General features: G+C 52.1%; 1 protein-coding gene across 6 annotated transcripts in view; it reads left to right on the top strand.

Annotated features, from left to right (window-relative positions):
* LOC105477799 (eukaryotic elongation factor, selenocysteine-tRNA specific) overlaps positions 1-26,507 on the top strand; it is a 250,268-nt gene that overhangs the window by 165,667 nt on the left and 58,094 nt on the right. For all 6 annotated transcript variants that reach the window (XM_011734591.3, XM_011734590.3, XM_011734589.3 and 3 more), the window contains one exon: positions 24,347-25,003. In XM_011734591.3, the coding sequence (XP_011732893.2) occupies positions 24,347-25,003 (657 nt within the window). The remainder of the gene's footprint in view (positions 1-24,346; positions 25,004-26,507) is intronic.

Below are 26,507 nucleotides of genomic sequence, written 5' to 3'. Positions count from 1 at the left end.
TTGGTTTCCAGGGAGCCAGGTTGTATGGTGGGGACAGATGTCCTAGTCTGCCAACAGCCAGCAGCCATTAGCTCCCTGTCCCACCCATTCCTGCTCCAGCACTTGATGCTCTTCTCCCTGCACCCTCCTCCCAGGACAGCAGAAGGTACAGGATGCTTAGTTCTCTCTCCTTCTAATTAATGGCAGAGACCCAGTTAGAAATGGCAGGCCCCTCCCTGACCTCTCCACAGCCATTTGTAAGTCCAGCGAGACTGCAGACTGCTGCCCCGGTGGCCCTGGTTGCAAGCAGCTCCCTTTGTAACAAAGTCGACATCACCTATTTGCCAGCATAGCTGCCCCTGGCAAGCCATTCTGGTCTTGCCTGGAGTGTCACAGGCAGTATCCCACTCCTCTTCCTGAGTGGCCGTGTAACAACAGGTAACAGATGGCAGATGTATAGACGAGCAGCGGTTGATGCTTGGCTCTGCCACTGAGGGAGCACCTGGGCCAGGCACCTGCATATATAGCAGCTCCTTATCCTCACATCACCCGTGGGAGTAAGGCGGTTCTTACCTCATTGTACCATGAAGACTCAGAGGCCCAGAGAGGAGAAATGACTTGCCGATGTGCAAATCCTGGACAGGGTCTGAATCTAGGTTCAGACAGGGTGCAACACATGAAGTTTCTGCCCTTTTGGCTACTTGGGAATTCTTCTCAACCATCAGAAAGAGAAAGCCTAGGGATTTTCACACCTGTCCCGCCTGGAACGTGTTTCATGTTAAGTGCCATTCCTTTCCCCACTGTGTTTTTCCAAGGTCCTGACCCCCCTCCAACCCCTTGTCCCACTTTCTGTGGCTCCTGACCCTCAAGGCAGAAGTAGCAGGCCAGCGGGCAGGAGCCAGCTTACCCTGCCTGCTGCCTCACCAGGGGACAGCAGGCTTCAGAGGCTCTCCTGTAATCTCTCTATCCACACAGCCCTCATTTTAATTTGCAAAATTGAAGCCAGATCGAGAGCAGTAAAGCCAGAGGACGGTAAATATTCATGCCTCAGTGAGCGAGGGTGGCTCCATTACCATTCTGAGATTGAGAGAATTACCTGGGGGATTATGTATATTCATGGGCCGATTTTTATTTGCGATATAACGTGACTCACGTTGGCCTGTGTGTTACAGGTTCTACCCTAAACAGACTTTGCACAAAGCGTATGCCCTTAAGCTTCTGAAAGTCATCTCAAGTGGCTTGCCCCTCGCCTTCTGCCTCCTAGGAAACAGGTCAGCATAATAAGCACACCAGTGACCAACCAGGGATTTCCATGCACTCCTCTCTCTGCCTTACAAGCTGTGGGCACTATTCTTACGTCCAGGTCACAGAGGAGGAGACGATCTGAATGCCACACCATGTTCTGTTTATGTGGCTGTGCCCGCACTGTGCTGCCATCCTCTCAAATGCAGGAATGGTGTCTCATTCTGTCCTGTGTGCCCAGAACATAATAGGTGCTCAGGAAATGGCTGCCAAGGGAGTAGCCCCTCTTACAGGCCTGCTCTGCAGACACACTCAGCTCTGCCGCTGGCCCCCAGCATGTGCACGGCACCTGCTGCTGGCAGCACAGGTTTGGCCCTGCTGATTGGCTGGGTGTCTGGCTTCAACAGCGGTAGGTCAGTGTTCCTGTACATAGGACATTGTTTACAGGGTCCTGCCTCAGTGCACAGCAGAAGTCAGCACACTGCAGCCTGCCACCTGTTTTGATAAAGCGCTTCAATGGCAGAGTCAAGTAGTTGCAACAGAGGCTGTGTGGCCTCCAAAGCCTAAACTGCTTACTGTCACCTTCTATAGGAGAGCTTGTTGCCCCTGGTCTGTAGGCTTCAAGGGCACTGGGGCAGAGCACCACTCCTCTGAGTTTTTTCTTGATGCCAGTGCAGCACACAGTTTATCTCTTTTACTTTTATTGTCACCATAATCCAAATGAAGTTGGGATGCTCATCTCCATTTTATTGATGATAAAATAATAGTTGTAGTAGTTTTAATCACTAATTAATATTGGACAACTTCTAATTTTTAAAGATACCATGCTAATCGTTTCACCTGGATTATCTCAATGTAAACTCACAAATGCCCAATGAGTTAGGTACATTTTCCATTTAAGGGAACTTAGGTGACATCCCTGGCCTGGGGTCACATAGCTAATATGAAGGATTTGAACCCAAGAAGTCTGACTTGAAAACCTGCCTTCCTAACCACTGTGTTATGAGGAGAAAAGGTTGCTTGCCATCAATTGCTCATTCATTTCCTGAACTGTTGTTAGCACTGGCAGCGTACCAGGCCCCCTTCTGGGTGTGGCAGATGCAAAGATGAATTAGAGTGACCATTTTCTCGAGGAGGTCCCTGTAGGACAAACAAGCGAGGCGGTAGCCACTCCACCTGTGTAAGTGTTAGAACTGGCTTGGCCCTATGAGGAAGATGGGAGGTTTGCAGACTCCTGGACGGGAGCTTCCTGGGCTCATGCACCATTCTGTCACTGCTGGACTAGTGGCCTCTGGCTGTTCACCCAACCTCTGGGCCCCAGTTTGGTCACCTGTACAATGCAGGACATAACGGGACCTACCTCTTAGGCTTGCTGTGATGATTCAGTAGGTTAATCCATGTGAGCTTATAGAACACTGCCCAGTGCTGATGGCCTGAGTGGAGGTGGTGACAAAAGTAGGGATGGCACAAATGGGTGTGGGAGGCCCTGGGGATACCAGGTAGCCTTGGAAGGCTGCTAAGAGGCAGTGGAGCTTCAGAGAGACTGGGAGAGGCAGGGTCAGGCAGGCCAAGGTGGGAGACGGGTGAGAAACTCTAGGGGAGAGAGCTGTGCTCCCAGGATGGGTTGGGGCAAGGAGCTGAGCTGGGGCCCTGGCAGAGCTGGCTTGGAACTGGCTTTCTGCTTGTGTGTTTTTGGATTTATAATTGCTCTCATGTGCTGGACTCACATTTTCTAAGAGGGAAGAAGAGCTGCCTCAGCTGCTGCTAAGTTCTGCCTCCATGAGCTGGCCCTCAGGAGGCAGTCACAGTGGGTGGAGAGGGGGAAGGACCCAGGCAAGGACTCTATGACATGTCCCTCTCCCTTCCTGTTCAGGCCTCCGTCCCAGGCTCCCCCCCCCCAGGACAGTCTCTGGGCAGACCACACGGGGTTCATCCTGCTAGCTAGGACACTGTCCTGACAGGCCGGAGAGGCCCCTGCTGCCTGCCCAGGCCATGGCACTCCTAGCCTTTCACTATGGGCCCCCGCCTGTCCCTGCACTGGCTTTCCCCTGCCTACTGTGCCCCCCGTCCACCTTCCACCCAGGAAGGGCCTTCCCAGGAGCATGTATTCCATTCAGTAAGATAAGGTGCCAGCACTGGGCTACCTGCTGGGTCTGCACTGGTGGCCCGTCCTTGCCCTGATGGAATGTCCAGTGCCATGTGGAAGACAGACTTTAAACAACAGTGGGCCCTGGCACTACAAGTGGTGAGGCTGCCCTGAGGAACAGCCTCTGTGAGAAGACAGCAGGGATTTAGAGGAGGCCGGAGAGCCTCCCGAGGCAGTGAGCTGGGAACTGAGGACGTCCAGATTGGCAGTGAGGGGAGAAGCAGTGAGTGAGGGCCAGCATGGGGGGGAGAGGGCGGCAGTGCTCGTTCACACAGCAGCACCGCTCCTCTCTGTCCCCTCACTGAGTTTCCATTCTGGTACTCTAGGGCTACTTTGCCTTTCCCCAGGCTGGAACCCCTCTATAGCAGGAGCAGTTTCCCCATGAATTGAGAATCCTCAGTGCCCAGCTTGGGCCATATGTGTCAAGGAAGGAGCTTGCATTCTTCTCTCCTGGGGCTGTTGCCATGATGGCCGGTCCAGGTTCAAATCCCAGCTCTGCCACCTGCTGGCTGGGTGACGGCAGGCAAGTGACCAAAGCCAGCATGGCTGTGTCTTACAGCTTGTGGAGGGACCGTGTCCCTACCTGGGAGCCCCTCAGTGTGGTGCCCACATGGGGCAAGTGCTCAGTCAGTGTGAGCAGCTGTCATTACTACTCCTGACATCATCATCACGATCATCACAATTGTCACCAACTCCCTCCAGGGAAAGTGTTGCTCCCAAAGGAAGCAAGGCTGACAGCTGGTGGGGTGTCGAGGCTTTACTCTTGGGCCTTGGGAACCTAAAGACTCTAAAGGTCACTCATCAGCTTCCTGTGGCATCTGTGGCCTGAATGGGCCCACCTTGGCCAAAAGTTCCATCTGTTAATGCATTGCCAGAACATGTGAGATCATGAGCTGTTCAGACATGAGAGTAGCAGCTGAGCTGATGGGGCAGAGACTCAGAGTGGTCCTTAATGGTTGGTCACCTTCCCTGGGCCCTTTAAGGCTTTGGATCTGGAGCAGGAGGTGCCACAGGGGCAGTGGGAGCTGTGGGAGAGCTGGGGTCTGCAGCCCGAAGCACAGGGGTGGTTTGGACCTCGCTGCCACCCGCCCCCACCTTTGCCTCTGCTGGTCCTCTGGTCTTCCTTTGCTTGGCTGACATCAGCTGTCACTTTGATGGGAAGTTTCCTCTGACTCTGCAGGTTGATGGAGGCTGCTTTTCCACCCCACCCCGGGGCAGAGTATTTCCTTGCATTTTCCCATTCAGAGTATTTGCTTAATATGTTTAAAGTATTTCCATTAACCTTAGCTGCAACTGATAAAGTTTTAAGATATTTAATATTGACACCCCAACCTCAGGGTAATGACTGCTAAATGCATGACAGCTTTTGGGAAGAGCTGTCACATAAGTGGTGTATATTGATTTCTGCACTTAGGGGTAGTTCACACACTTAGTTAACTAAATCTCTCCAGATAAGCAGGAAAACACTTGTCAGTCCTGAGCTTTGCTTGTACCTTTGGAGGAATCTCTTGCATATGGGAAATGGGAACTGCTGGCAGAAGCTGAGCCTCCTTTTGAGTCCATCTGGTCACCCAAGTTCTTGGAGCCATCTTCTCCAGGCGGATTCCTTGAGGGTCAGACACAGTGGAATGAAGGGAGCCTCCTTGGGCTGTGGTGGAGCCCATGCCATTCTGTCGGCTCTGGCCTGGAACTGACCTTTGTTATTTGAAGTGCTGGAAACAGCACACCTCACCTCACAGGTGCAGTGCTTCCCTGCCCTCCCAGCCCTAGTCTTTTAATTTCACTCTGTCAATCCTAACAAGAATTACTCTTACCTGAGTGTTAGGTGCTGTGCTTGGCCTTGACTTCTCACCATAGCCCCACTGGTGTTATTATCCCCTTTTTACTAACAAGGAAGCTGAGACTCAGGGGTGAAGAGCCCAAAGTTGGCTGGCCAGGAGGCAGTAGAACCAGCCAGCATGATTCATTCCAGAGCTGCAGCACTTCCTCCCCTGAAGGAGCCAGCCCCCAGGGCAGATCATGGAGAGTAAACATGACCCTGGAAAATCACTTGGGTAGCTGCCATGTTGAATGCCAGCCCATTCTCTCAGTAGGGTCAGCCTGTGTTGGAGCAGCCTGGTGTTCCTTCAGCAGAGTGAGGATGCAGGATCAGAAGGTATGGGTGTATCTCTGAGTCTGAGCGCCTCCCTCCGTGCAGCAGAGGCTTGCTGCAGAAACCAGACCGTTGAAGGGGCAGTGGGCTCCCCACTGGCCTCCATGCCCTCTGGGGAAGGAGGCATGTGTAGCCATGGACACAGACCTCTCACGGCCTGGGTTCCTTCAGCTGAATTCATCCTCACCTTGCATTCTCTTTGTTCTGGGGCTGGGAGTGGGGTGAATGCTATCATGTGCCCAGGACTGAATGCCGAAGGGCCAGCAGATGAGTTTTCTACAGTGTCAGTTTTCCCAAGGACAGTTAATTCCAAACTCCACTTTTATGTTAAAACAAACATGAATCTATTATGGCATAGAATGCAAAGTTTCCATGAATCTTAAAGTCCAAAACTTGGTATTTCAAAGAATTTCTGTGCTTCTAGCAGTTAGCTTCAGGGATTTATTCGCCTCTGCCATGGAGTGGGAGGCTTCTCTGTGGGAAAGAGAAACACATCATGCTGTCTTTCAGGACTTCCTGGCCCTCCATGTATTGGGATGTCAGCACACTGTTTGCACTCGAGGATTCCAGGTCCCATGGAAAATACAGATTTCATGTGGTTCAGTGGGTGCCTTACTCCATGGAGTTGCTAAGTCCTTTCCCTGAGAGATCCCAGGGAAGAGGGAGAGAGATCCAAGAGGGGAAAGTTGGTTGCTCTTTTATTTTTTGATAGCCAACTTCCAACCCATTCCATCCTGCACGACGGAAGAGTGCACTTTCTACCAGCTGCTCTGCCCGCCTGTGGGGCACAGCTGTAGGCCTGGGGCTTTGCATGGTCTGGCTGTACCAGGCCCTCAATTCTGTTTGGTGCAGTTAATACCAGGTGATTTGTTTGAGTTTAAAATGGAGACGTTGAATATTTCCTTTAAGTTTTAAATATGCTAATACTAAAGGCTAAACTTCGAAAATGAAGAAGAAGAAATAGAAAAATAGGAGAAAAACATCCTTAGCACAGGGTGACCTTCCTGTTGCTGTATCTAGACCTCAAACTCAAGGCTGCCTCTCCGTCCCAGACAGACTGTACCTTGACCTCTATTTCATGGTTAGAAAGAAGCTTCATAACAAAGAGAGATAACGGCCAGTCCGTGCACTTGTTCTTCACACAGGCAGGGCAGGCCCCCAGCATCCCTCGCTGGCCTACTCTCTGCCTGAAGGTGGGACGCATCATCCCAGACGGGCCTGGGGCCCAGAGCTGTCACTGCTGCCTGTGCCATACAGTCTCTGCAGACTCAGCCAGGCTTTTGTTCCTGGGGAAGGGGGAAGAGGGGAGTGATCCCCCTCTTGAGCCTTGCTGAGGACATCCAAGTGGTCTTTTGTGACAGCTTCCTCACTTTGCTCCAGATTTGGACTCAAGCCTCTGTGCCTCAGGCCCAGCCAGTGCTGTGGCCAAATGAGCTCCCACTTCAGTCAGGCCTTGCTGGGCTTGAGTCCGAGTTTCACCATTTACCAGCTGAGGGGCCTTGGGCAGGCTACTGACTCTCTGTTTCCTCAGGTGTCAGGTGGTGGTGAGGGTTGGAGAGAGTGGTCTCAGGTGCCCTGTAGAAGGCCTGTTCTGCAGCAGGCTCTCCAGGAAGGATGTTTGCATGGGGAGGAATTCCTAAGAGTCTGCAGCCTTAGGAGCCAGGCACAATACCGAGCTACAACCTGGTGGGATAGTCTTTCTCTTTTAGTTTAGGTATTTCTTTTTGAACCTTTTCTTCATGTATCAAAACAGTGTATGATTACTTTAGACATTTTTGTGGAGTATAAAGAAACTGAGAAAAAACCTCCCCCTTAACTATAGTTAAGACTGTATTTTAAATACATTTTTATACTTTGATTATTGGTTCAATATTACAGAGAAAGCATTTTCATGCTCATAAAAGTGCTTCATTTATTTTATTATGTAACACCTTGCCTGCTGTTTTATTTAGCCATTCCTCCATTGTTGGGCAACTAGATTGTCTCCATCTTTTGGCTATCCTAAATAAGGTGAATATTTTATCATACTAAGGTGAATATTTCAGTGATCCACCTTTGACTTTTGGAGAGTTTCCTAGAGGTGGAATTCTTGGACAAGAAATGTAGAAATGATGAGAGCATTCCAGAAAGGCTGGACCAGTGTGATCTTGAGTGGTTGGTGCTGGGGGAGCATCTGGAGGGGGTGTTGAGGGATAGAAGCATGAGGGGTTTGTCATTGTCTTCAGACAACTGCAGTGAGGAACAGATGCTTGCCCCCAGGCACCTCAGAGTTAGGGCTGGTACCCTCAAGTTTAGTACAAAACATATTGGTGTCTTCAGAGTGCCTAGCTCCTGGGCCCAGCCTGGGGTGTCCTCCTGCTCTCTGGCTGCTGGGCCAGCCACCGCGTAAAGCTTGGATTGCACCTCACACTTTACTGCTTTGCCCTTTTTATTTTGTGGAGAACTGAGAGACTCCCACCATCTCTTTTGCCCACCCGTCTTGGCAGGTAGTACAGCTGTTTCTGTAGGTGGAGGGAAAAGAGAGTCTCCCATCTTGGGCCAGTGACTTCAGCTAGGGGCACCTCGATTTTCTCATGTGGGTTGGGCATTCTGGCTCCTCATCCTATGGTGGTGGCTTCCAAGTGTTGCTGGGGAAGGCGAGACTCAAACCAGCAGTGTGACAGACCCAGCCTGGAGACTTAGAAGTGCTTCTCTTCCCCACAGCACCTGACCCCTCCATTTCCTCCTCTCAGCCCAGGGCTGGCCTCCCCCAGAGTCTGCCTCAGAGTAGACTGTCAGTCTGTATTGAGTAAACTGATTGGAACTGGATTCTATTACATTTAATTGACTAGAAAATCTGTCTTTTTATTCTTAAATAGTTAAGTTTTAATCACACAACCAATTCATGAATTTCCTGTAGCAAAAGTGAAACCTTTCAGTTAAGGGAAATGGAGGCAGATCTGTTGCATCACACCCCATCCCGGCCTCCCATCTAGAGGAGATCCTGTTAATTCTTTTGGGTTTATCCTTCCAAACCCTTTTCTATGCACTGTGCTCACAGAAATGCACAGCACTGTTGTGTAAATGTGTGGCATCATATTCTGAGCAGTGTTTGCACTTTCTGGCCATGCCCCACATGGATTCTCAGAGACCTTGCCTCATTACTACACACAGAGCTCCCACACTGCCTGCCCCCAATGTGCGCTTGTCAGTGTGGACACCTCATGTCACACATTGCCATGTCCCCACTGATGGACTTTCAGACTGCTGCCCTGTCTTTGTGAGTATTCCCTGTGCTGTACTGACAATCTTCTTGTGTACACCTGCACAGGGCTCTCCTAGGAGGTATCAAGAACTCTGCCTCAGGCCTGCCCTGGCACCTCTCTGCACTTTTCCCATTCCCCCCCAAGGTTGTCCCCCTCTCTCCCAATCTCGTTTGTATGTCATTGTCATTCCAGACCCAATTCAGATGTCCTCCTCTCTGCTGGCTCCCTCATAGTACTCAACACATCGTATTCTAAATATGCTTTATACATCTGTCTCCCCAGTGAGTCTGGAGTTCAGAGGACAAGGGCATGGCTTCCCCCACATCCCAAGGCCAGCACATGGCCTGCCATGGAGTAGGTGCTACATGAGCATGTTGAATTAAAGCCAATGGAAGGAATAAGGGAGATGGGCCTTGAAGACTGAGTTCTGGGAAAGATGAGCAGGAGGACATTCCACAAAGATAAACAGCAGGACAGAGGCAGGAAGTGTGCTGGGAGACCAGCCGTGAGCTCGGAGAGCACTGCACAGATGCAGGAGGAAGGCCAGGGGTGAGCACCAGCTAGGGCAGTGAGCACCAGGGCACCTGGAGCCCTGGCAGGTTTCATTGAGGACCTAGCCTGACCCGGGCTGTATACCAGGGAAGTGACCTGGCAGTACATGGAGGAGGGGGTGGCTGCTATGGGTATCTGAGCAAGAAGTGAGGCCCGGTGACCAGAAAGAGACTGTGGGTGCGAGGGAGGCGAACTCCGGGATTTGTTGGCTCATGGGCTATGAGAATGTCGCCCATGAGGAAGGAGCTAAAGGCTGAGGCTTGAACCATGAATGAGGGCTGGGGGCCACCACAGTTCACTGAGGACCTGGTACTTACCAGGGCTCAGGGAGACCCTGGGCACATACTGCCTCCTTCAATTTTCACAGAATCCCTGTGGCTAGGGCCTGGTATCCCCAGTCTACTGGTGAAGACACTGAAGTCTAGAAGTTACAGAACTTGCCCACAGCTCAGAGCTGGAGCCACAGCTCCAACCTCAGTGAATCTGGCCCCAAGTCCAGCATGCTCACTGCTGAGAGTGGGCACCCGCAGAAGTGGGGCAGGCCTAAGTGGGGTGGGAGGTGAGTGCAGGGGTGATTCTGGCTCTAAACAGAATTACAGTCTAACAGCCATCTTGTAGAGTAGAAGGAGCCCAAGCCTCAAGCCACATGTGCCAGCCAGATGTCAGAATGCAGGTGGGCAAGGTCCAGACCATGGGATGGGGTGTGGGGTGCAAATTAGATGCCCTGGTACACCCCAGGACCAAGGAACGGGCCGTAAACCCATTGCATGCCTGCCCTTCCAGCAACTTATAAGGATAACAATGGAATGTCATAAAGCTGTTGTAGTTTCTTGTCCGTAAGGCTAAAGTTGTAATAAACAGAAATTATAAGCAAAAGAATAAACCTAGAGAGAAAGTCAGTTCTTAGGGCCACCACTGCTTTACATCCCTTGGATTACAAGGGCTTTTATGCCATATTGGTGGCACGTAGGGAACTGCCCCTCGGGGGTGGGGCTGGCCTTGTGGGGGCTCCGAGCCTTATATCCAGTGTCCACTGAGGCCCCACAGCACCGTGCCAGGTGAGAGTGCCTCACCATTTTACAGGGATTGACAATGTAGATGGCATTCTTTTTTTCTTTGATCTACCTCAAGAAATAGTGGCAGGTTGAATTTGGAAATACATCCCAGACCTAGCAGCCCCCTTTTGCAGCCACCTCAGTCCCTGGGATTTGGGCTTGGAATGGGATAACCTGTGTCTCAGGAAGCTCGCAGTGGCAACTCAGCTCAATTGGGTGACTGAGTCCCAGTGTGATCCTTGGCACCCCCCTCTCACCCTCCTCGCTCACTGTCACAGTGATCATTCTGTTTTCTTCTTCCCTATTTCTTCTTATCATTACTGTCATGGGCCTGAATGCCTTCAACTGCTCCCCCTTCAGCACCAACGGAGGGAGAGTAAGGCCCAGGCTCAGCTGCTGGGCAGCTTCCCTGGGGCCCCTGTCTCTGCCCTTAGCTTGCTGGTCACACCTTGTCTGGCCTTGCTGATGCTCTGGTGCCAGCAGCCACAGGCTGGTGCTCCTGTAGGGTGTGAGTCCAAGTGATATTGCCCCTGCACAGCTGCACTGGGGTGCAGGGGATCATCAGTTGAGTCTGACGTACGTTCCTGAGCATGCTCCTCTGTGCCAAGGAAAGAGATTAGTGCCACCCAGCCCCCACCCCCACCCCCGCTGATGCTCTCAGTCTGGACAGGAGGCAGGAGCTAAAGGGATGGCTACATAGCAAATGTCAGAGGTAAAGTGGGGGTCAAGTGGTGGGGACTGTGGGGGCTGAGGTGGGTGGGCAGCATGGCCTGCTCTAGCGGGAGTAAGGCTGGAAGGACAAGGAGGGGCCTGGCAGTCAGGAAGCCAGCTCTGCCCAGGCACAGGGCTGGGAGGCACCATCAGGCATCTAGGCCATGAGTTGGACTTGGCCCAAGCATAGGGTGCTGAGGGCAGTGCTGAAGAGTACTCAGGAGCCAGCCACATGGCCACAGGCCTATGTGACCATCCAGCAGCCTGCCCTGAGGGGTGGGAGCTGTGGGAGCCACACATAGGAGGGATATGGCCAATGCTGGGCTTTCATAAACCTGGCTGAAGGACGGGGTAGCCCTGGAATTGTGGAGATCTTTCTGTCCACCTTGGATCCATTCCTTTAAGACCCAGACCCACCTGGGCTCTTTACTCAGGTCCAGGGCCCACAGGTGAGGTCCTGTTCGCTACTCCATGGCAGTGATGGCTTTTCTGGCTCAGCCCTGAAAACAGAACTAGATCCCTTGGCTTACCTCCTAAGGATTCCTTACCCCCTAAAAAGCCCAGGGATGTCATTAAAAACAAAGTCTCAGTTGTATAGAAAACAGAAGAATCCAGCGTTGCTGTAATTCATTTAAAGTTTTATGGGATGACAAATACATGGTGTGGCTGGGAGGAGGAGCGTAAAGCTCCCTGGTGAAGCTCCCTGGTAGGCCCCTTGTCACTTTTATGGTTTTCCATTGTTGCAGCGACTGGGAGGTTAATCATGAGGGTTTGTTTGTAACATCACCACGGATGGGCAGGGGCCTTTGCTGGGCCACATGGTAGAAAGCCAGATCATTCTCTTCCTCCCAGAGTGCACCCCATGTGGCAGGCACTGTGCTGGGGATCAGTGGTGAGCAAAATAAACCCAGCCTGTCTATCCAGGGCTGTCTGCCCAGCGGGGGAGACATCCAGGGAACAACAGAGCTCATAGGCACACGCTGGACAGATGCTAACGGGTTACAGGGCTTGAGGAACATCCTGGTCTGCCTGGAGACTCTAGAGCAGGTGTCGTGAGCTGGTCGGGAGACCCCTGAGGTCTCAGAGTGGGTGGGATTCAGCTGGGTACAGAGTGCCACAGGGGTGAGGAGAGCTGGGCAGGGTAGCAGTGTTCCCATGGGACTCTGGGTAACGCTAGCCATGCTGTGTGCAAGGGCCTTACTGACACTTGGGAATCCAAGCCCAGCCTGGGCACAAGGGGGTAGGGGCAGGGATCAGATGGACAGACAGTCATCTCTGATCTGTAGGTGACTGTGCCCAGCAGCCTTTCTCATGGCTATGCAAGAATACCTGCACACTGGTCTTCCTGGTGCCCACCCCAGTGGACAATTGGTGTTTTGTCTGAGGCCTCATGGGATTTTTGGATAGAAGAGACTCCTGCCCAGCACAACTCCCCATCATGTGGAGGGGCCCTGAAGGACCAGGCCAGGTGGACAGAGCAGTGTCTCAGGGGCTGCCAGGAACCCATGTTTGGTAGGGTTCCAAAGGCAGCAGAGCCCAGGAGGAGAGCCCGATGAGCAGGAATAGCAGGGTGCCTAGACCTCCTCCACCCCTTCCCTGCTTCCTTAGTGCATTTCCTCTCTTTCCCCCTTCCTCAGTGCATCTCCCCTCTTCCCCGCTTTCTCAGTGCATCTCCCCTCTTCCCCCCTTCCCCAGTGCATCTCCCCTCTTTCCCCCTTCCCCAGTGCATCTCCCCCTTCCCCCCTTCCCCAGTGCATCTCCCCTCTTCCCCCCTTCCCCAGTGCATCTCCCCTCTTTCCCCCTTCCCCAGTGCATCTCACTTCTTCCCCGCTTCCTCAGCGCATCTGCCCTCTTCCCCCCTTCCTCAGCGCATCTCCCCTCTTCCCCCTTCCTCAGTGCATCTCACCTCTTCCCCTCTTCCTCTGTGCATCTCCCCTCTTCCCCCCTTCCTCTGTGCATCTCCCCTCTTCCCCCCTTCCTCAGAAATCTCCCCTCTTCCCCCTTCCTCAGTTCAATTCCCCTCTTCCCCCCTTTCTCAGTGCATCTCCCCTCTTCCCCCCTTTCCCAGTGCATCTCCCCTCTTCCCCCTTCCTCAGTGCATCTCCCCTCTTCCCCCTTCCTCAGTGCATCTCCCCTCTTCCCGGCTTCCTCAGGAATCTCCCCTCTTCCCCCGTCCTCAGTTCATCTCCCCACTTCCCCCCTTCCCCAGTACATCTCCCCTCTTCCCCCCTTCCCCAGTGCATCTCCCCTCTTCCCCCTTCCTCAGTGCGTCTCCCCTCTTCCCCACTTCCCCAGTGCATCTCCCCTCTTCCCTCTTCCCCAGTGCATCTCCCCTCTTCCCCCCTTCCCCAATACATCTCCCCTCTTCCTCTCTTCCTCAATGCATCTCCCCCTTCCCTCCCCTTCCTCAGTGCATCTCCCCTCTTCCCCAGTGCATCTCTTCTTCTTCTTCACTTCCCCAATACATCTCCCCTCTTCCCCCCTTCCCCAATACTTCTCCCCTTTTCCCCCCTTCCTCAGTGCATCTCCCCTCTTCCCCCTTTCCTCAATGCCTCTCCCCTCTTCCACCCCTTCCCCAATGCATCTCCCCTCTTTCCACCCTTCCCCAATACATCTCCCCTCTTCCCCCCTTCCCCAGTGCATTCCCCCCTTCCCCAGTACATCTCCCCTCTTCCCCCCTTCCCCAGTGCATCTCCCCCTTCTCCACTTCCTCAATGCATCTCCCCTCTTCCCCCCTTCCTCAATGCATCTCCCCCTTCCCCCTTCCTCAATGCATCTCCCCTCTTCTCCCCTTCCTCAATGCATCTCCCCTCTTCCCCCTTCCTCAATGCATCTCCCCCTTCCCCCCTTCCTCAATGCATCTCCCCTCTTCCCCCCTTCCTCAATGCATCTCCCCTCTTCCCCCTTCCTCAATGCATCTCCCCTCTTCCCCGCTTCCTCAATACATCTCCCCTCTTCCCCCTTCCTCAATGCATCTCCCCTCTTCTCCCCTTCCTCAATGCATCTCCCCTCTTCCCCCTTCCTCAATACATCTCCCCTCTTCTCCCCTTTCTCAATGCATCTCCCCTCTTCCCCCTTCCTCAATGCATCTCCCCTCTTCCCCCCTTCCTCAATGCATCTCCCCTCTTCCCCCTTCCTCAATGCATCTCCCCTCTTCTCCCCTTCCTCAGTGCATCTCCCCTCTTCCCCCTTCCTCAATATATCTCCCCTCTTCTCCCATTCCTCAATGCATCTCTCCTCTTCTCCCCTTCCTCAATGCATCTCTCCTCTTCCCCCTTCCTCAGTGCATCTTCCCTCTTCCCCCTTCCTCAGTGCATCTCCCCTCTTCTCCCCTTCCTCAATGCATCTCCCCTCTTCTCCCCTTCCTCAATGCATCTCCCCTCTTCCCCCTTCCTCAATGCATCTCCCCTCTTCCCCCTTCCTCAATGCATCTCCCCTCTTCCCCCCTTCCTCAATGCATCTCCCCTCTTCCCCCTTCCTCAATGCATCTCCCCTCTTCTCGCTCCTTCCTCAATGCATCTCCCCTCTTCCCTCCCTTTCCTCAGTGCATCTCCCCTCTTCCCCCACTTCCTCAATACATCTCCCCTCTTCCCTCCCCTTCCTCAATGCATCCCCCTTCCTTTCTTCCCTTCTCCTCCATGCATGTCCCCTTCCTAAAGAGTTGTGTGGGGTTCAGAATTGCGTCACTGAGCACCTGGCTCACATAGTGGCTGAGGTACATGCACTTTGCCACCCCTAGGAGTTGTGGGTGGAACACTAGATGTTGGAGAGACTCCAGAGACCCCCTTCTAGGAGGGGCTTGTTCCTGGTCATTTGAAACTGCCCACTAAGATAGCAATGGGTCAGCACGCCTTATCTATCAGACTGCAAAAATTTTAAAGCCTACAGCCTCAGGTGCTGGGGAGGGTGTGGAGAAGAGGTTATTTCTTGTACTGCTGGTGGAAGTGTAACCAGCCACTTTAGAGAAAAATCTACAAGACCTAGTAAAACCGAAACTGTGTCCCACAGCACTACAGTTTCTCATCCAGATAGCTATGCTAGAAAACCCCTATGTATATATACGATTTGATGCATAAAGAAATGACCACTGTGAAATCATTCTAGTAGTATAAATAGCAACTCACATGTCCATTAAGGGTATGGATAAATTACAGGTAGAGCTTTTATATAAAGAAATACTATACAACTGTCAAAAAAAGAATACCATATATATGTTATTGTATGTTTTTTGACAGCTGTATATATGTGTGTGTGTGTATATATGCACATGTTATATACACATACATGTATATGGTAGTATACATAGGTATATACACACAAATATGAATAGATGTCACCAATATATTGCTGCAGGAGGGAGGCAAGTAGTAAGTTAACCACAAACATGATGCCACTGTATACGCTAATAAGTCTATACAAGTTGAATGTCCCTTATCCAAAATGCTTGGGACCAGAAGTGTTTCAATTTCAGATCGTTTTGGATTTTGGAATATTAGCATGATATACTTAACAGGTTGAGCATCTGAAATCCAGAAATCCAAAATCCAAAGTGCTCCATTGAGCATTTTTTATTTTTGAGACGGAGTCTTGCTCTGTCACCCAGGCAGGAGTGCAATGGCACAATATCGGGTCACTGCAACCTCCGCCTCCTGGGTTCAAGTGATTCTCCCACCCCGGCGTCCCGAGTAGCTGGGATTACAGGCACCCACCATAATACCTGGCTAATTTTTATACTTTTGTAGAGATGGGATTTCACCATGTTGGCCAGGCTGGTCTTGAACAGGTGACCTGAGGTTCCCTCTTGCAGCCCCAGAGGTGGTACTGGGGAGCTGGGATCTCAACCTGCAGGGGCGGCACTGCTCTGTCCTCATGCACAGCCCTAGGTTTGACTTCTTGTGTGTGAGATGTGATTAAATGCATTAGGCAGGGGAAAATGTCTTATCTTTACCCAGCCTAGGTGGAAGAAGAGGGAGAAATAAGAGCAGCCAAATTGAAACCTTATTAAACAAAATTGGTTAGGTCTGATGGAGCCAAACCTAGACTGATCTTTAAAAGCTTATTTCATTTTTCCCCTCCAGTCTGAACCTCTTTGAATTGAAGTAACTGATCCTGCTGTAAGCTTATTAGTGTCAAACCTTGTGTGTTTCTTTTCCTGTCCGATTTACAATGATGAAGTTGCAAGGTCCCAACCCTAGCCCTTGGCACAACCAGGAGCTTCCAGGCTCATTAGTGGAACAAAATGGATAATAGAGGTCCAATCTTATTATAGTTGGTACATTATTACAAAATCTCTGCACGTCGGAAAGGCTGCTAAGCACAAGTCTGTTACCTGCTTCACTCAAGCATCTGTTGATTCTGTAAAATGCTGGAGGGACGCCCCCCCAACACTGCTGTTCCTTTACAGTTTGTTGTGATGGTGTGGGCTGTCCATTTCTTAGCTGACAGAAGGAATGCCCATGTTAGTGACATCGCTGTGCTGAATTGTGTTTCATCTTGGACTTCTGTGGTGGAGTGAGTGTGTTTTTGTGGTGTGATGTAGTAAGAGAATATTTGCTTCAATGACAGGCAGATTGCACGCTTTGAATAAATGTCTTAACCTCTGGGGGCTTCAATTTCCTTGTCTGTAACGTGAGATCATCATTAGCCACTGTCATTAGAAGTGAATGGAATCAGGTGTGTAAAGATTTTCCCCATCATAGGTATCCAGCTCTTTCTCAGTCTTCCGTATCGGCCCTGTGGTAACATAATGCAGCTCGTGTGCATGTCAGGTGAGTGCTTACTATTTCATGCAAGATGCTGTGGAGAACAGAGATGAGCACAGGATGACTCTACCTCAAACTGTTCCTGCTGGACGCTTTCGGTAGCCTCAGAAAGTGCATGGTAGAGGGAGACCAGATCATGCTGGGCACACTACCATGCAGAATCCTCAAAACACCAGAAAACTAAGTTGCAGACAGTCGAAAAGCCAGAAGGAGTATCGAGCTCATCGGGCCTGGGAGCAGTCAGAAGGGGGTGTTCATTTGTTCTCTCATCCACTTGATCAGCAAACTGGGCATATTGTGCTACCCAAAAACAGGAAACATGAAAGGCTGGGAGGGAGGGATGCAGCTGAGAGTTAGCTCTGAAAACTCCGTGGGCTGGTCCAGCAGGGAGAGGGCTGCTGCTGACCTTCCCCAGGGCAGCTGCCAGCCTGAGCTTCCAGGTGAGACAGCCTAGACTGAACCTGCCTCTGCCACACCTGAGTCTCAAGGCAGGACTCACTCTCCTGGGCTTTGCTTCCTCACCTGAGAAAGGGGGCTCATCTCACTTGCCCATTGGCATTGATGTGGGAGTCATGGTGGTGGCGTGGAGTCCCCTGTCTTGAGTCTTCCCTCTCTGCTCCTTCCCCAGGAGCCATCTTTTTGGGCTCAGGCTGTGTGGGCTCTACACGGTCGATCACTCAGGAGCCACAGCTGCCTGCTGCCAGTACCCTGACTGGCTGAGCCCCGAGCCTGGCAGGGCAGGGTGTGGTTCTGCTCGACTGTCGGAGCCGAGGACGTGGAACATCAGGCCTGCCTTGCAGTCCCAGCGTTTATTGTCCCAAGTCTCAGCCTATTTGTTTTGTGACCTTGGAGACATCAAAAACCTCTGTTTCTTCATCCATAAAATTGAATGTCAAAATACTGACCCGCCTGTGGGGTTTTTTATGAAGAATAACTGACCCAGAGGATGGCAAAGCTTCTTTGTTAATCAGAAAGGACCAAACTGCTTAGCAAGCATGAACTTGAGTTTTAAAAAGTGTTTGCTTGTTTGATGTGTTCCTCCCTCCCTCCTTCCTCAGAAGTGCTTGGTGCTGGAGGGATGGGAAGGATGTGAGGCAGAGCCTCTGCAACCACCCATGCCCTCTGGGGAGCTGGGCTCAGAGAACAGGCCTCCTAGGGGCCACCCTGGTGGTATAGGGCAGCAACGCCTCTCCCCATTCCGCCTCCCAGCCTTCTCTGCTGCCCTTCTCACTGCGTACCCTGCCTGGGACACTGGGGGCCCCTGGGCAGCAGGCCCCAGCCCTATCCTCCCATTTGGTAGACTCTTTACCCTTGGGGTTTTGTGGAGCCTCCAAGGGCCTGGCCAGCTCCAGGCCCACCCTGTTCCTGCAACTGTGGATGTGGAGCTCAGGCCCAGGAGGAGCTCCCCAAGAGAGGACCCATGTGGCTTGGCTCCTTTCAGTTACTCTTCCCACTTACGTTGAGGCCTCCCACATTCCAGGCATAGCGCTGGGCACTGCAGATAGAAATGGAATAAAACAAAGCAAAGCCTGGTCCTCATGGAGGTTCCATTCCAGTGCGGGAATGACAGCCAGTGAACAAAGGGATGCCAAGTGGTGGAAAGCTCTATGATGAAAAACCAAGTGGGCAAGGTGCTACAGAGTGGCAGGGATAGGCCAGTGCCTATCTCTTGCTGGGTGACTGAGGAGGGGCTCTGATACAGTGGCATCCAAGCAGGGATGGGAAGGAAGTAAGGAAGAGAGGAACTGCAGGTGCAGAGGCCCTGAGGCGGGAGCATGCCTGGCACATTCAGGGAATGGGAAGCAAGGCCCACATGACTGAAGGGATGTGAACAGTGGGTCGGGGGTCACAGCAAATAAAGTCAGAGACATCATGGGGGCTGGGTTGTGTGGCCTTGTGAGTCCTGGAAAGGACTTCAGCTTTTACAGAGTGAGATGGGAGGCCAGTGGAGAGCCTGGAGGCAAACCCCAGGGTCACATCATCTGTGTTCTTCCAAGAACAGGAAGAACAGGCTACAGAGAACAGGCTCTTGGAAGAACAGGCTGCGGGGGAGAGGGCAACAGTCCAAGCCAGGTGAGGCTGGGATCAGGGCAGGCAGTGCAGGGACAGGAAGGGGTCAGGCACTGGACCTGCTTGGATGATAGAGCCGACCCTATCTCCCGATGGCTGGTTACAGCTACGAGAGGACAAGGAGAGTCTGGGTGGGTGGAAGCCCCGGCTTTTCCCCTCACATCGTAGCGGAGAAAGAGAAGACTGAAGGAGACTTTAGGTTCTGGGCGTAGTAAGCTGGGATGCCTATCAGCCATTCCAGGAGGCAGCTGGGTGTTAGTCTGTATGCTCCCAGCTCCAGTCTTCACCTCCCCTGGAACTCAGACATCTGTGTCTCTCCGGCAGCCTCAGAGATAGCTCCCACTTGCAGAGCTCCCATCTCCCCTCCCCTGAAGCTGGCTCCTCCCTGCTCCCACCTAGCATGAGGCAGATCCTCAAACTAGAAACCTGGGAGCTGTTCTTTACACATTAGCTGTTCTTTACACACCAGCTGTTTTCACACCAGTCTCTCCTCGTCCCCACATCTAGTCTGTCACCAACAAAATATGTCTTGAACTCTGAGTATCTTCCTTGCTAATTTCCATGTTTCCTTTCTTATTTCTCCACCTCCCCTGAATCTGTTCCCCAAACTGTGTAGCTAGTTTGCATCTTTTAAAATCGCAAACTGGCAGTGTCATTCTTCTGCCATCCCCCGCGCCCCACCACTGGTGTCTTCCTGGTGCTTTGTCCCATGGCAATGGTGGCTGGCCCATGTCTCCAACCTGCTGTCTCCCTGGGCCACCCCACCCCAGCCAGCCCTGCCACCCGCAGTTCCATTGGGGGCCTGGTTCTTTCCCTGCCCAGGGCCTTAGGCCTGCTCTGCTCTTCTCTCTGCCTGGAATCCCTGTGGGTGGTTCGTTACCCATCTGCTCTTGGCCCCAATGTCACCTCCTCAGGGAAGTCCTCCCGACTACCCACAATGAATTAGGTCTCCCAGTTGTTCGCTCTCATGGAACCTCGTCCTTTTTTCTCATAGTACCTCCCACAGTTTTGTAATTCCTCATGTATTCAGTGGTGATCTAATTATCATCTTTCTTCCTTAGCCGCCAGCAGATTTTATAGAACCCAACTGTCTAAAACCGTTTTGCTCATCCTGCTGGCATTCCAGGGCCTGGGCCTGGTACCTGAGAGAAGGTTGCTACCCACGTGTTGAGAGAATGTGTGTGTGCCACCTCAGCTGTGCTCTGTGGACATTAGCGAATGTCTGAGGAGTGAGTTATTCAGTAGATGGAGAGAGGCCCTCAAAGTTGGCTAGAAGATAAATGACTGAAAGGAAAGTCTGTTTTTCTCATTCTTAGGTTGGTAAAATTATCTACTTTTCTTTATCTCTGGTGTTCTAAATGGGTCTTCTGTTCTGAAGCATCCCTCAATGAGCGTAGGCTTGCTGACCACCCCGTGTGGCGATGCTGTCTGCATGCGCCTGTGAGAACCCACGGGAGTGCCACGCCGCCCTGTCCCCATCTTTATCTGCTTCACAATTTCCTGTCTAGGCCCTTAAAATCTTGATTTGCACAGTTATTTATCTTTGTGCTCTTCATGGTGCCCTGGTAAGGCATTCTTTATGATTTCAGTCCTGAGAACACAAGCCCTGTTGAAAAGAGAACATGCTTTGAATGAAGCCGGCTTGGCGTTCAGCTTGATAGGGAGGAGGAGCGGGAGGGGGTGTCAGGGCAACATGAGGCCCCTGGCCGCCCTCTCTCACAGGAAGGCTCATAAACACAAGGATCTCACTCAAGCCCCGGCAGGTCTGGAATCTCAGCTCGGTGCTTTGCCAGGTATGGTTTTGCCACAAGGGGCATTTCTCTTTCAGAACCTGATGCAGTCATTCTCTTCAGAGGGGCTGGGCATTTATCTAGACCTGTCACAACCAGGTTTCTCAGCAGCCCCTGTGCTGGGCACTGAGGATGCAGCATAGGGAGAGCACAGTCCTTGTTTTGGGATTTAGAAGGGAAGAGATACACATTTGATAGGCCAAAATTAAGAAATCTGGCAGTGCCAAATGTTGGAGCAGATGTGTATCAATGGGGTGTCTTGGGCCTTGTTGGTAGAAGTTGATTTATCTACCTAGCAAAGTTGAACACCCACTCACCCTGCAATCCAGCAGTTCAACTCCAGGAAGTGTGTCCTTGAGAAACCCTTGCACATGTGCCCATGCAGGATCCTTGTAACAGAAGAAATTCATTGCAGCATTTTCCAGCAAAGAACTGGAAACACCCCCAGTGCACATCAATAGGAGCCCAGGTTGTGCTAAATACACAGGGTGCAGCAGATAGCATCGGCAGCAAATGAGCTGCAGGTGCACGCACCGTGTGCACAGATTTTTAGTATCATAACTGGCATGATGCCTCATTCATACAGTTTAGAAACTTATACAACAAAGCAAATTACTGATTAGGAATGTGTACTACATATGTAGTGAGCCGCTACACAATCATACACACGTGTGTATAAAAAGAAAGGGTACTGTGCGCCAAATTCAAGGCAACAGCTCCCTCCCGCTGGCGCAAGTGGGAGAGCTGGGTGGGGAGGACCCCACAGGTAGATATGAGTTATCGATAATGTAGTTCAGGGGCAGAGGGGGCAGTGAGCTCATGCGTGTTAAGTATATGATTGAAATCTGTCGGCACACAGAGGCAGGGGCTGACCTGTAAAGTAGTAGTGACCAAACAGTGAGTCAGGTTCCGGTGGTCAGCTGTGTCTGGAGTTATCAGGGAAGCTCTTCTAGGAGGTCTGTGGGAGCAGGGGTTAGGGATGAATGGGAATTTGCCAGTGGAAGAAATCCCAGGGAGCAGCCACAGGGGCAAAGCACAGAGACATTCAGAAGCACAGCGTTTACAAGGAATCGTTCAAGAGTCCCTTGGCTACGGTTTCAGGGTTGGGGAGAATGTGGGGCCGAAAAGGCTGTGGAGTTGGGCTGTGTGGTGGAGGCTTCCTGGTGGCTGGGCTAAGGAGTGGGGGCTCAACCCTGTGAGTGAGGCTTTTCAGCACATTGCCTTGTGGGGCGGTGACAGGGTTACCTGGAGACCCCCGCCCATCACAGGGAGTCCCCATAGAATTCCAGCTGACCAGAGGATCTTCCTGCTCATGGCAGAACCATGACAAGCTTTGAAAGCCATGAGGTAGACGATGGGAGCCCACAGAGGAGCTGGTGACAAATAATTGCTTTATCAGAGAAACGTTTTAGAAAGCCAAACAGGCTGCTGCAGGCGCCTGGGAGGGAAGAGTTGTGACCTGGGCCCCACCTCACTGGGCAGACGACGCTTAGTGTAAGATGATACTCTCCAGTGACTCTGAGTAATGTTCCCAAAAATCTCATTCTCCCATTGCCTTTTCAGACCATTTCAGAGATGTTTTCTGTTTCTTTGTGATTGATCTTGGCTGTGGCTTTTGACACTGTGCGTCTCACTTTCTCTGCCCCCTGACCTCTGGTTAGGTAGTTAATGATCTTTAAACAAACACTTGAGTATTATGGCTCTCCAGGAAAGGTCCTGGGCTCATGGGCCATTAGCAACACACTCTCCCTTTATCCAGGGAGAAAATGAGTGTTCGCACACCCCGACTTGGTAGACAGGGATGCTTGCGACCTAAGTGTCAACGTTCTCTTTAGTTTAACTATTTTTGATGGCAGGTTTTCTGAAATACATTACATATTTCTCTGCTTCATTAAAAATCCATGAATACAGTTTCCTGTCATCTCAGAGAGAGTGGATCATAGGTAGGAATGTTCGTTCATTTCAGGAACTTTTATTGGAGACTTTTCTATGTCTGTTCCTGATTTACAAACTGTGAATGCAGGAATCTGCCCAGTATAGTAGTCAGTGATATTTTAGAAACAGAGATAAGATCAGGTTACTCCTTTGCCTAAACTCCTCCAGTGACTTCCGGGCCTTGCACTCTACTGTGGGGCCCAAGCCTTGACCTCTGTATTAGTCCATTTTCACGCTGCTGATAAAGACATACCCGAAACTAGGTAATTTATTTTAAGAAAAAAAGAGGTTTAATGGACTCACAGTTCCACGTGGCTGAGGAGGCTTCACAATCATGGTGGAAGGCAAAAGGCATGTCTTACATGGCACTAGGCAAGAGAGAGAATGAGAGCCAAGTTAAAGGGGTTTCCCCTTATAAAACCATCAGATCTAGTGAGACTCATTCACTACCAGTAAGGGGGAAAGCATCCCCACAATTCAATTATCTCCCACTAGGTCCCTCCCACAACACGTGGGAATTAAGAAAGCTACAATTCAAGATGAGATTTGGGTGGGGACACAGCCAAACCATATCAACTTCCCTCCCTGCTGTCTCCCTCCCAACGCTTGCTGCAGCCCTCCTGCCTCTGTGTATTCCCAGACTCACCAAGCTACTGCCCTCTTAGGGCTTGCGCTTATCAGTTCCCCCATTTAGAGCTGTCTTTCTTTGGGTCTTCACACAGCCACCTGCTTCTTATGCTAAGGTCTTAGCTCAAACTCACTTCTACGAGACCTTCACCCCACCCAGGCCTTCTCTATCACATCACCCTGCATTGTTTTCTTTACAGCATATGTTGTCTGTAAAATATATATATATATAAATATATATTACATGCATGTAATTTATATATTAATTTTATATTGATATGAATTGAATTAATATATATAAATTTTCCTATATAGGTAATTTTGTTGTTGCTGTTGTTTCTAGATATTAAGCTCTTTGGAAACAAAGATCACTGTATTTCTTCCCCTAGAACAGTGCCTGGCACACAATAGGCACTCTGGGAATATGTGTTGAATGAATGAAGAGAGTTCCTGCCCTAGGCTACCCACAGGCCAGCAGGCAGCAGATACACAATAGACAGTGACCGTGTAGCAGGCTGTGGGGTTCAGAAGGGCTGGGTTACCACTAAGGAGTCAGGGACAAGTTCTGCCACTGGGAGTTGGGGCAGGCTTTCCAGAGCAGTGGTGTTTGTCCTGGGCTTTAGAGGGCAGATGGGCATAGCTTGGCCGGCTAAGCAGCTGGGGAGGCCATTCTCGGGGGAGGAGGCAGGCAAACCTGGACAGAGGGCTGGAAAATGCTGGCGTGATTGATGGAAGGGAGGAACTTGGAGGGACTGGAGCCTGGATTGGAGCCGGGGTGAAGGGAACTAAGGTATTCAGAGATTTGGCTGCTGTGAACCCTGCCTTCCTCCCGGGAGAACAGTGAGACTTGGAGAGTGGGGCCCTGGCCCTCCTTTGCTGGCGGCCCTCAGCCTTGTGCTTCCAGTGTGGTACCTGCTCTGATCCAGGAGAGGGTACCTGGGCCCCAGACCCACCTTGGCTGGTCCTCATGGTGCCTGCAGGTGGTGGTAAGCACAGGATTCTCTAGCTGCAGCTCCCCTCTCCTCCCCACAGTCCCAAGGCTTGTTGGTTTCATGTGCTCTCTTGCTTGCTCCCCATCAGGTGGTGAAGAAGGTGAAGTCCATGCAGATGTTTCACATGCCCATCACTTCAGCCATGCAAGGAGACCGGCTGGGCATCTGCGTCACCCAGTTTGACCCCAAGCTGCTGGAGCGCGGGTTGGTGTGTGCCCCTGAGTCCCTGCATACTGTCCATGCGGCCCTCATCTCTGTGGAAAAGATACCATATTTCCGGGGGCCCCTGCAAACCAAGGCCAAGTTCCACATTACAGTGGGCCATGAAACAGTCATGGGCCGGTTGATGTTCTTCAGCCCTGCTCCAGATAACTTTGACCAGGAGCCTATACTGGACTCTTTCGACTTCTCTCAAGAATACCTCTTCCAGGAGCAGTACCTATCCAAGGATTTGGCACCAGCAGTGACAAACAATGATGAGGCCGACAAGAAGGCCGGCCAGGCCACAGAGGGCCATTGTCCTCGGCAGCAGTGGGCCCTGGTGGAGTTTGAGAAGCCTGTCACCTGCCCTCGGTTGTGCCTGGTGATTGGCTCCAGGCTAGATGCGGACATTCACACCAACACGTGCCGGCTAGCCTTCCATGGCATCCTGCTCCATGGGCTGGAGGACAGGAACTATGCTGACAGCTTCCTGCCCAGGCTGAAGGTGTACAAGCTGAAGCACAAGCATGGCCTCGTGGAGCGGGTGAGCATGCCTTTGCTTGGCCCCACACCCCTTTCCTTCTTGCTCGGGCAGCCGGGATCCATGGCCTGACATCTGTGATTAGAGCCAGAAAGGCCCTCAGAGACCTTCTGGTGCCAACCTCTAGTTTCTGGACAAGGCATCTGACGCCCAGAATGGTCAAGTGGCCACAGTTCTCTCAGCTGGTCAGTCACAGAGCCAGTGCCAACACCTAGGCAGGGGGACCTCCACTGTACCCAACCCCACCTGGTTCTCCCACCCCTGCTTATTTATGTGATAGATGTGGCCCCCATGGGTCTGAGCAAGTCTGGGCTCCCCCACAGCCAGTGCCAGATGGCAGCAGTTAGCACTGGCCTCCCTGGCCTGCTGCCCTGACCAGGTCCCACTCTCTTGCCCTTGGTGGGCACTGTACCTCCATCCTGCTGGGCTCTGCCCACATGCCCCTACAAGCTGCTCATGTCCAGGGGGGAAACACTGCCCATCAGTGGTGCCAGGCCAGGTCTTTCCTCACCTGTGGACTGAGGGGAAGGGGCTAATGGTGGCCAGGTCTTTCCTCACCTGTGGACTGAGGGGAAGGGGCTAAGGATGCCAGAGAGCAAAAGGAAGGAAGGTACAGGAAGCTGACACAGTGGGAGGTCCAGCCCTGGCTACCTAGGGTGCCTGAAGTTCACCATCGCTGGATGCAGGCTTTAGGTATGTAAGTGAGCCAGTCTAGTTGAGGTAGGATGAGGCCCTGGCTGTGCCTTGCTGGGTGGCCCTTGGCCTTGTGCTTTCAGGGTGGTGCCTGCTCTGTCCCAGGAGACTCAGACTGGGCCCCAGGCCTCCCTTGGCTGGTCCTGTGGTGCATCAGCACCTGGGCCTGGTGCTGGGTGGGATGGGCCTGCCACTAGGGTGGACAGAACATGGTGGTCTCCCCCAAAGTGGTGGAATCACCTCCTCCCATGGGGCATCCATCCCCAGCAGCTGTCTACACAGCACTGAGTGGGAATCCATGCCCGTCGGGCCTTGAAGGCGGGATGGATGGACAGCCAAACCTCACCGTCTCTTTTGGCTGGCTCCCTGGCTGTGGGCCCGAGCGGATCAGCAGTAGCTGTACTGGGACATGACTGAGTTTTGACTGGCTCGAAGAGCACAGAGTGCTGGCAACCCCACTGTCGGGGGCTCAGGCTCCTAGCAGGAGGCTTTCAGCAAGCACCTCCGTTCCTCACAGGAACCTAATGAGGTCCCCCAGGCTTAGTGCAAGTGCCAGCACAAATCTGGCCCATCCACAGTGTCACATGGGGTGGGCTTCCATCGCCCACCCTCCACTCCAGGTCTCCGTCCACGGTTTTTCTCCTTTGGGAGAAAAATCCACGGGTTTTCTCGTCTGGGATTCTGTCACTGCAGCCCCTTCCCCTCCCTTTCTCCTTTTCTTAGGTTCTTCTTGGGTGCTCCACCCTGGCCCTCTTCTTTTCCTGCCCCTGTACCTAGACCTGCCCTGAAGTAGGGGATTGAGGAGCAACCCCTT

The sequence above is a fragment of the Macaca nemestrina genome, chromosome 2 (assembly GCF_043159975.1).
Source record: "Macaca nemestrina isolate mMacNem1 chromosome 2, mMacNem.hap1, whole genome shotgun sequence".
Lineage (NCBI taxonomy): Eukaryota > Metazoa > Chordata > Mammalia > Primates > Cercopithecidae > Macaca > Macaca nemestrina.
The sequence above is the reverse complement of the archived record's forward strand: the minus strand, read 5'-3'. Positions and strand labels throughout refer to the sequence as shown.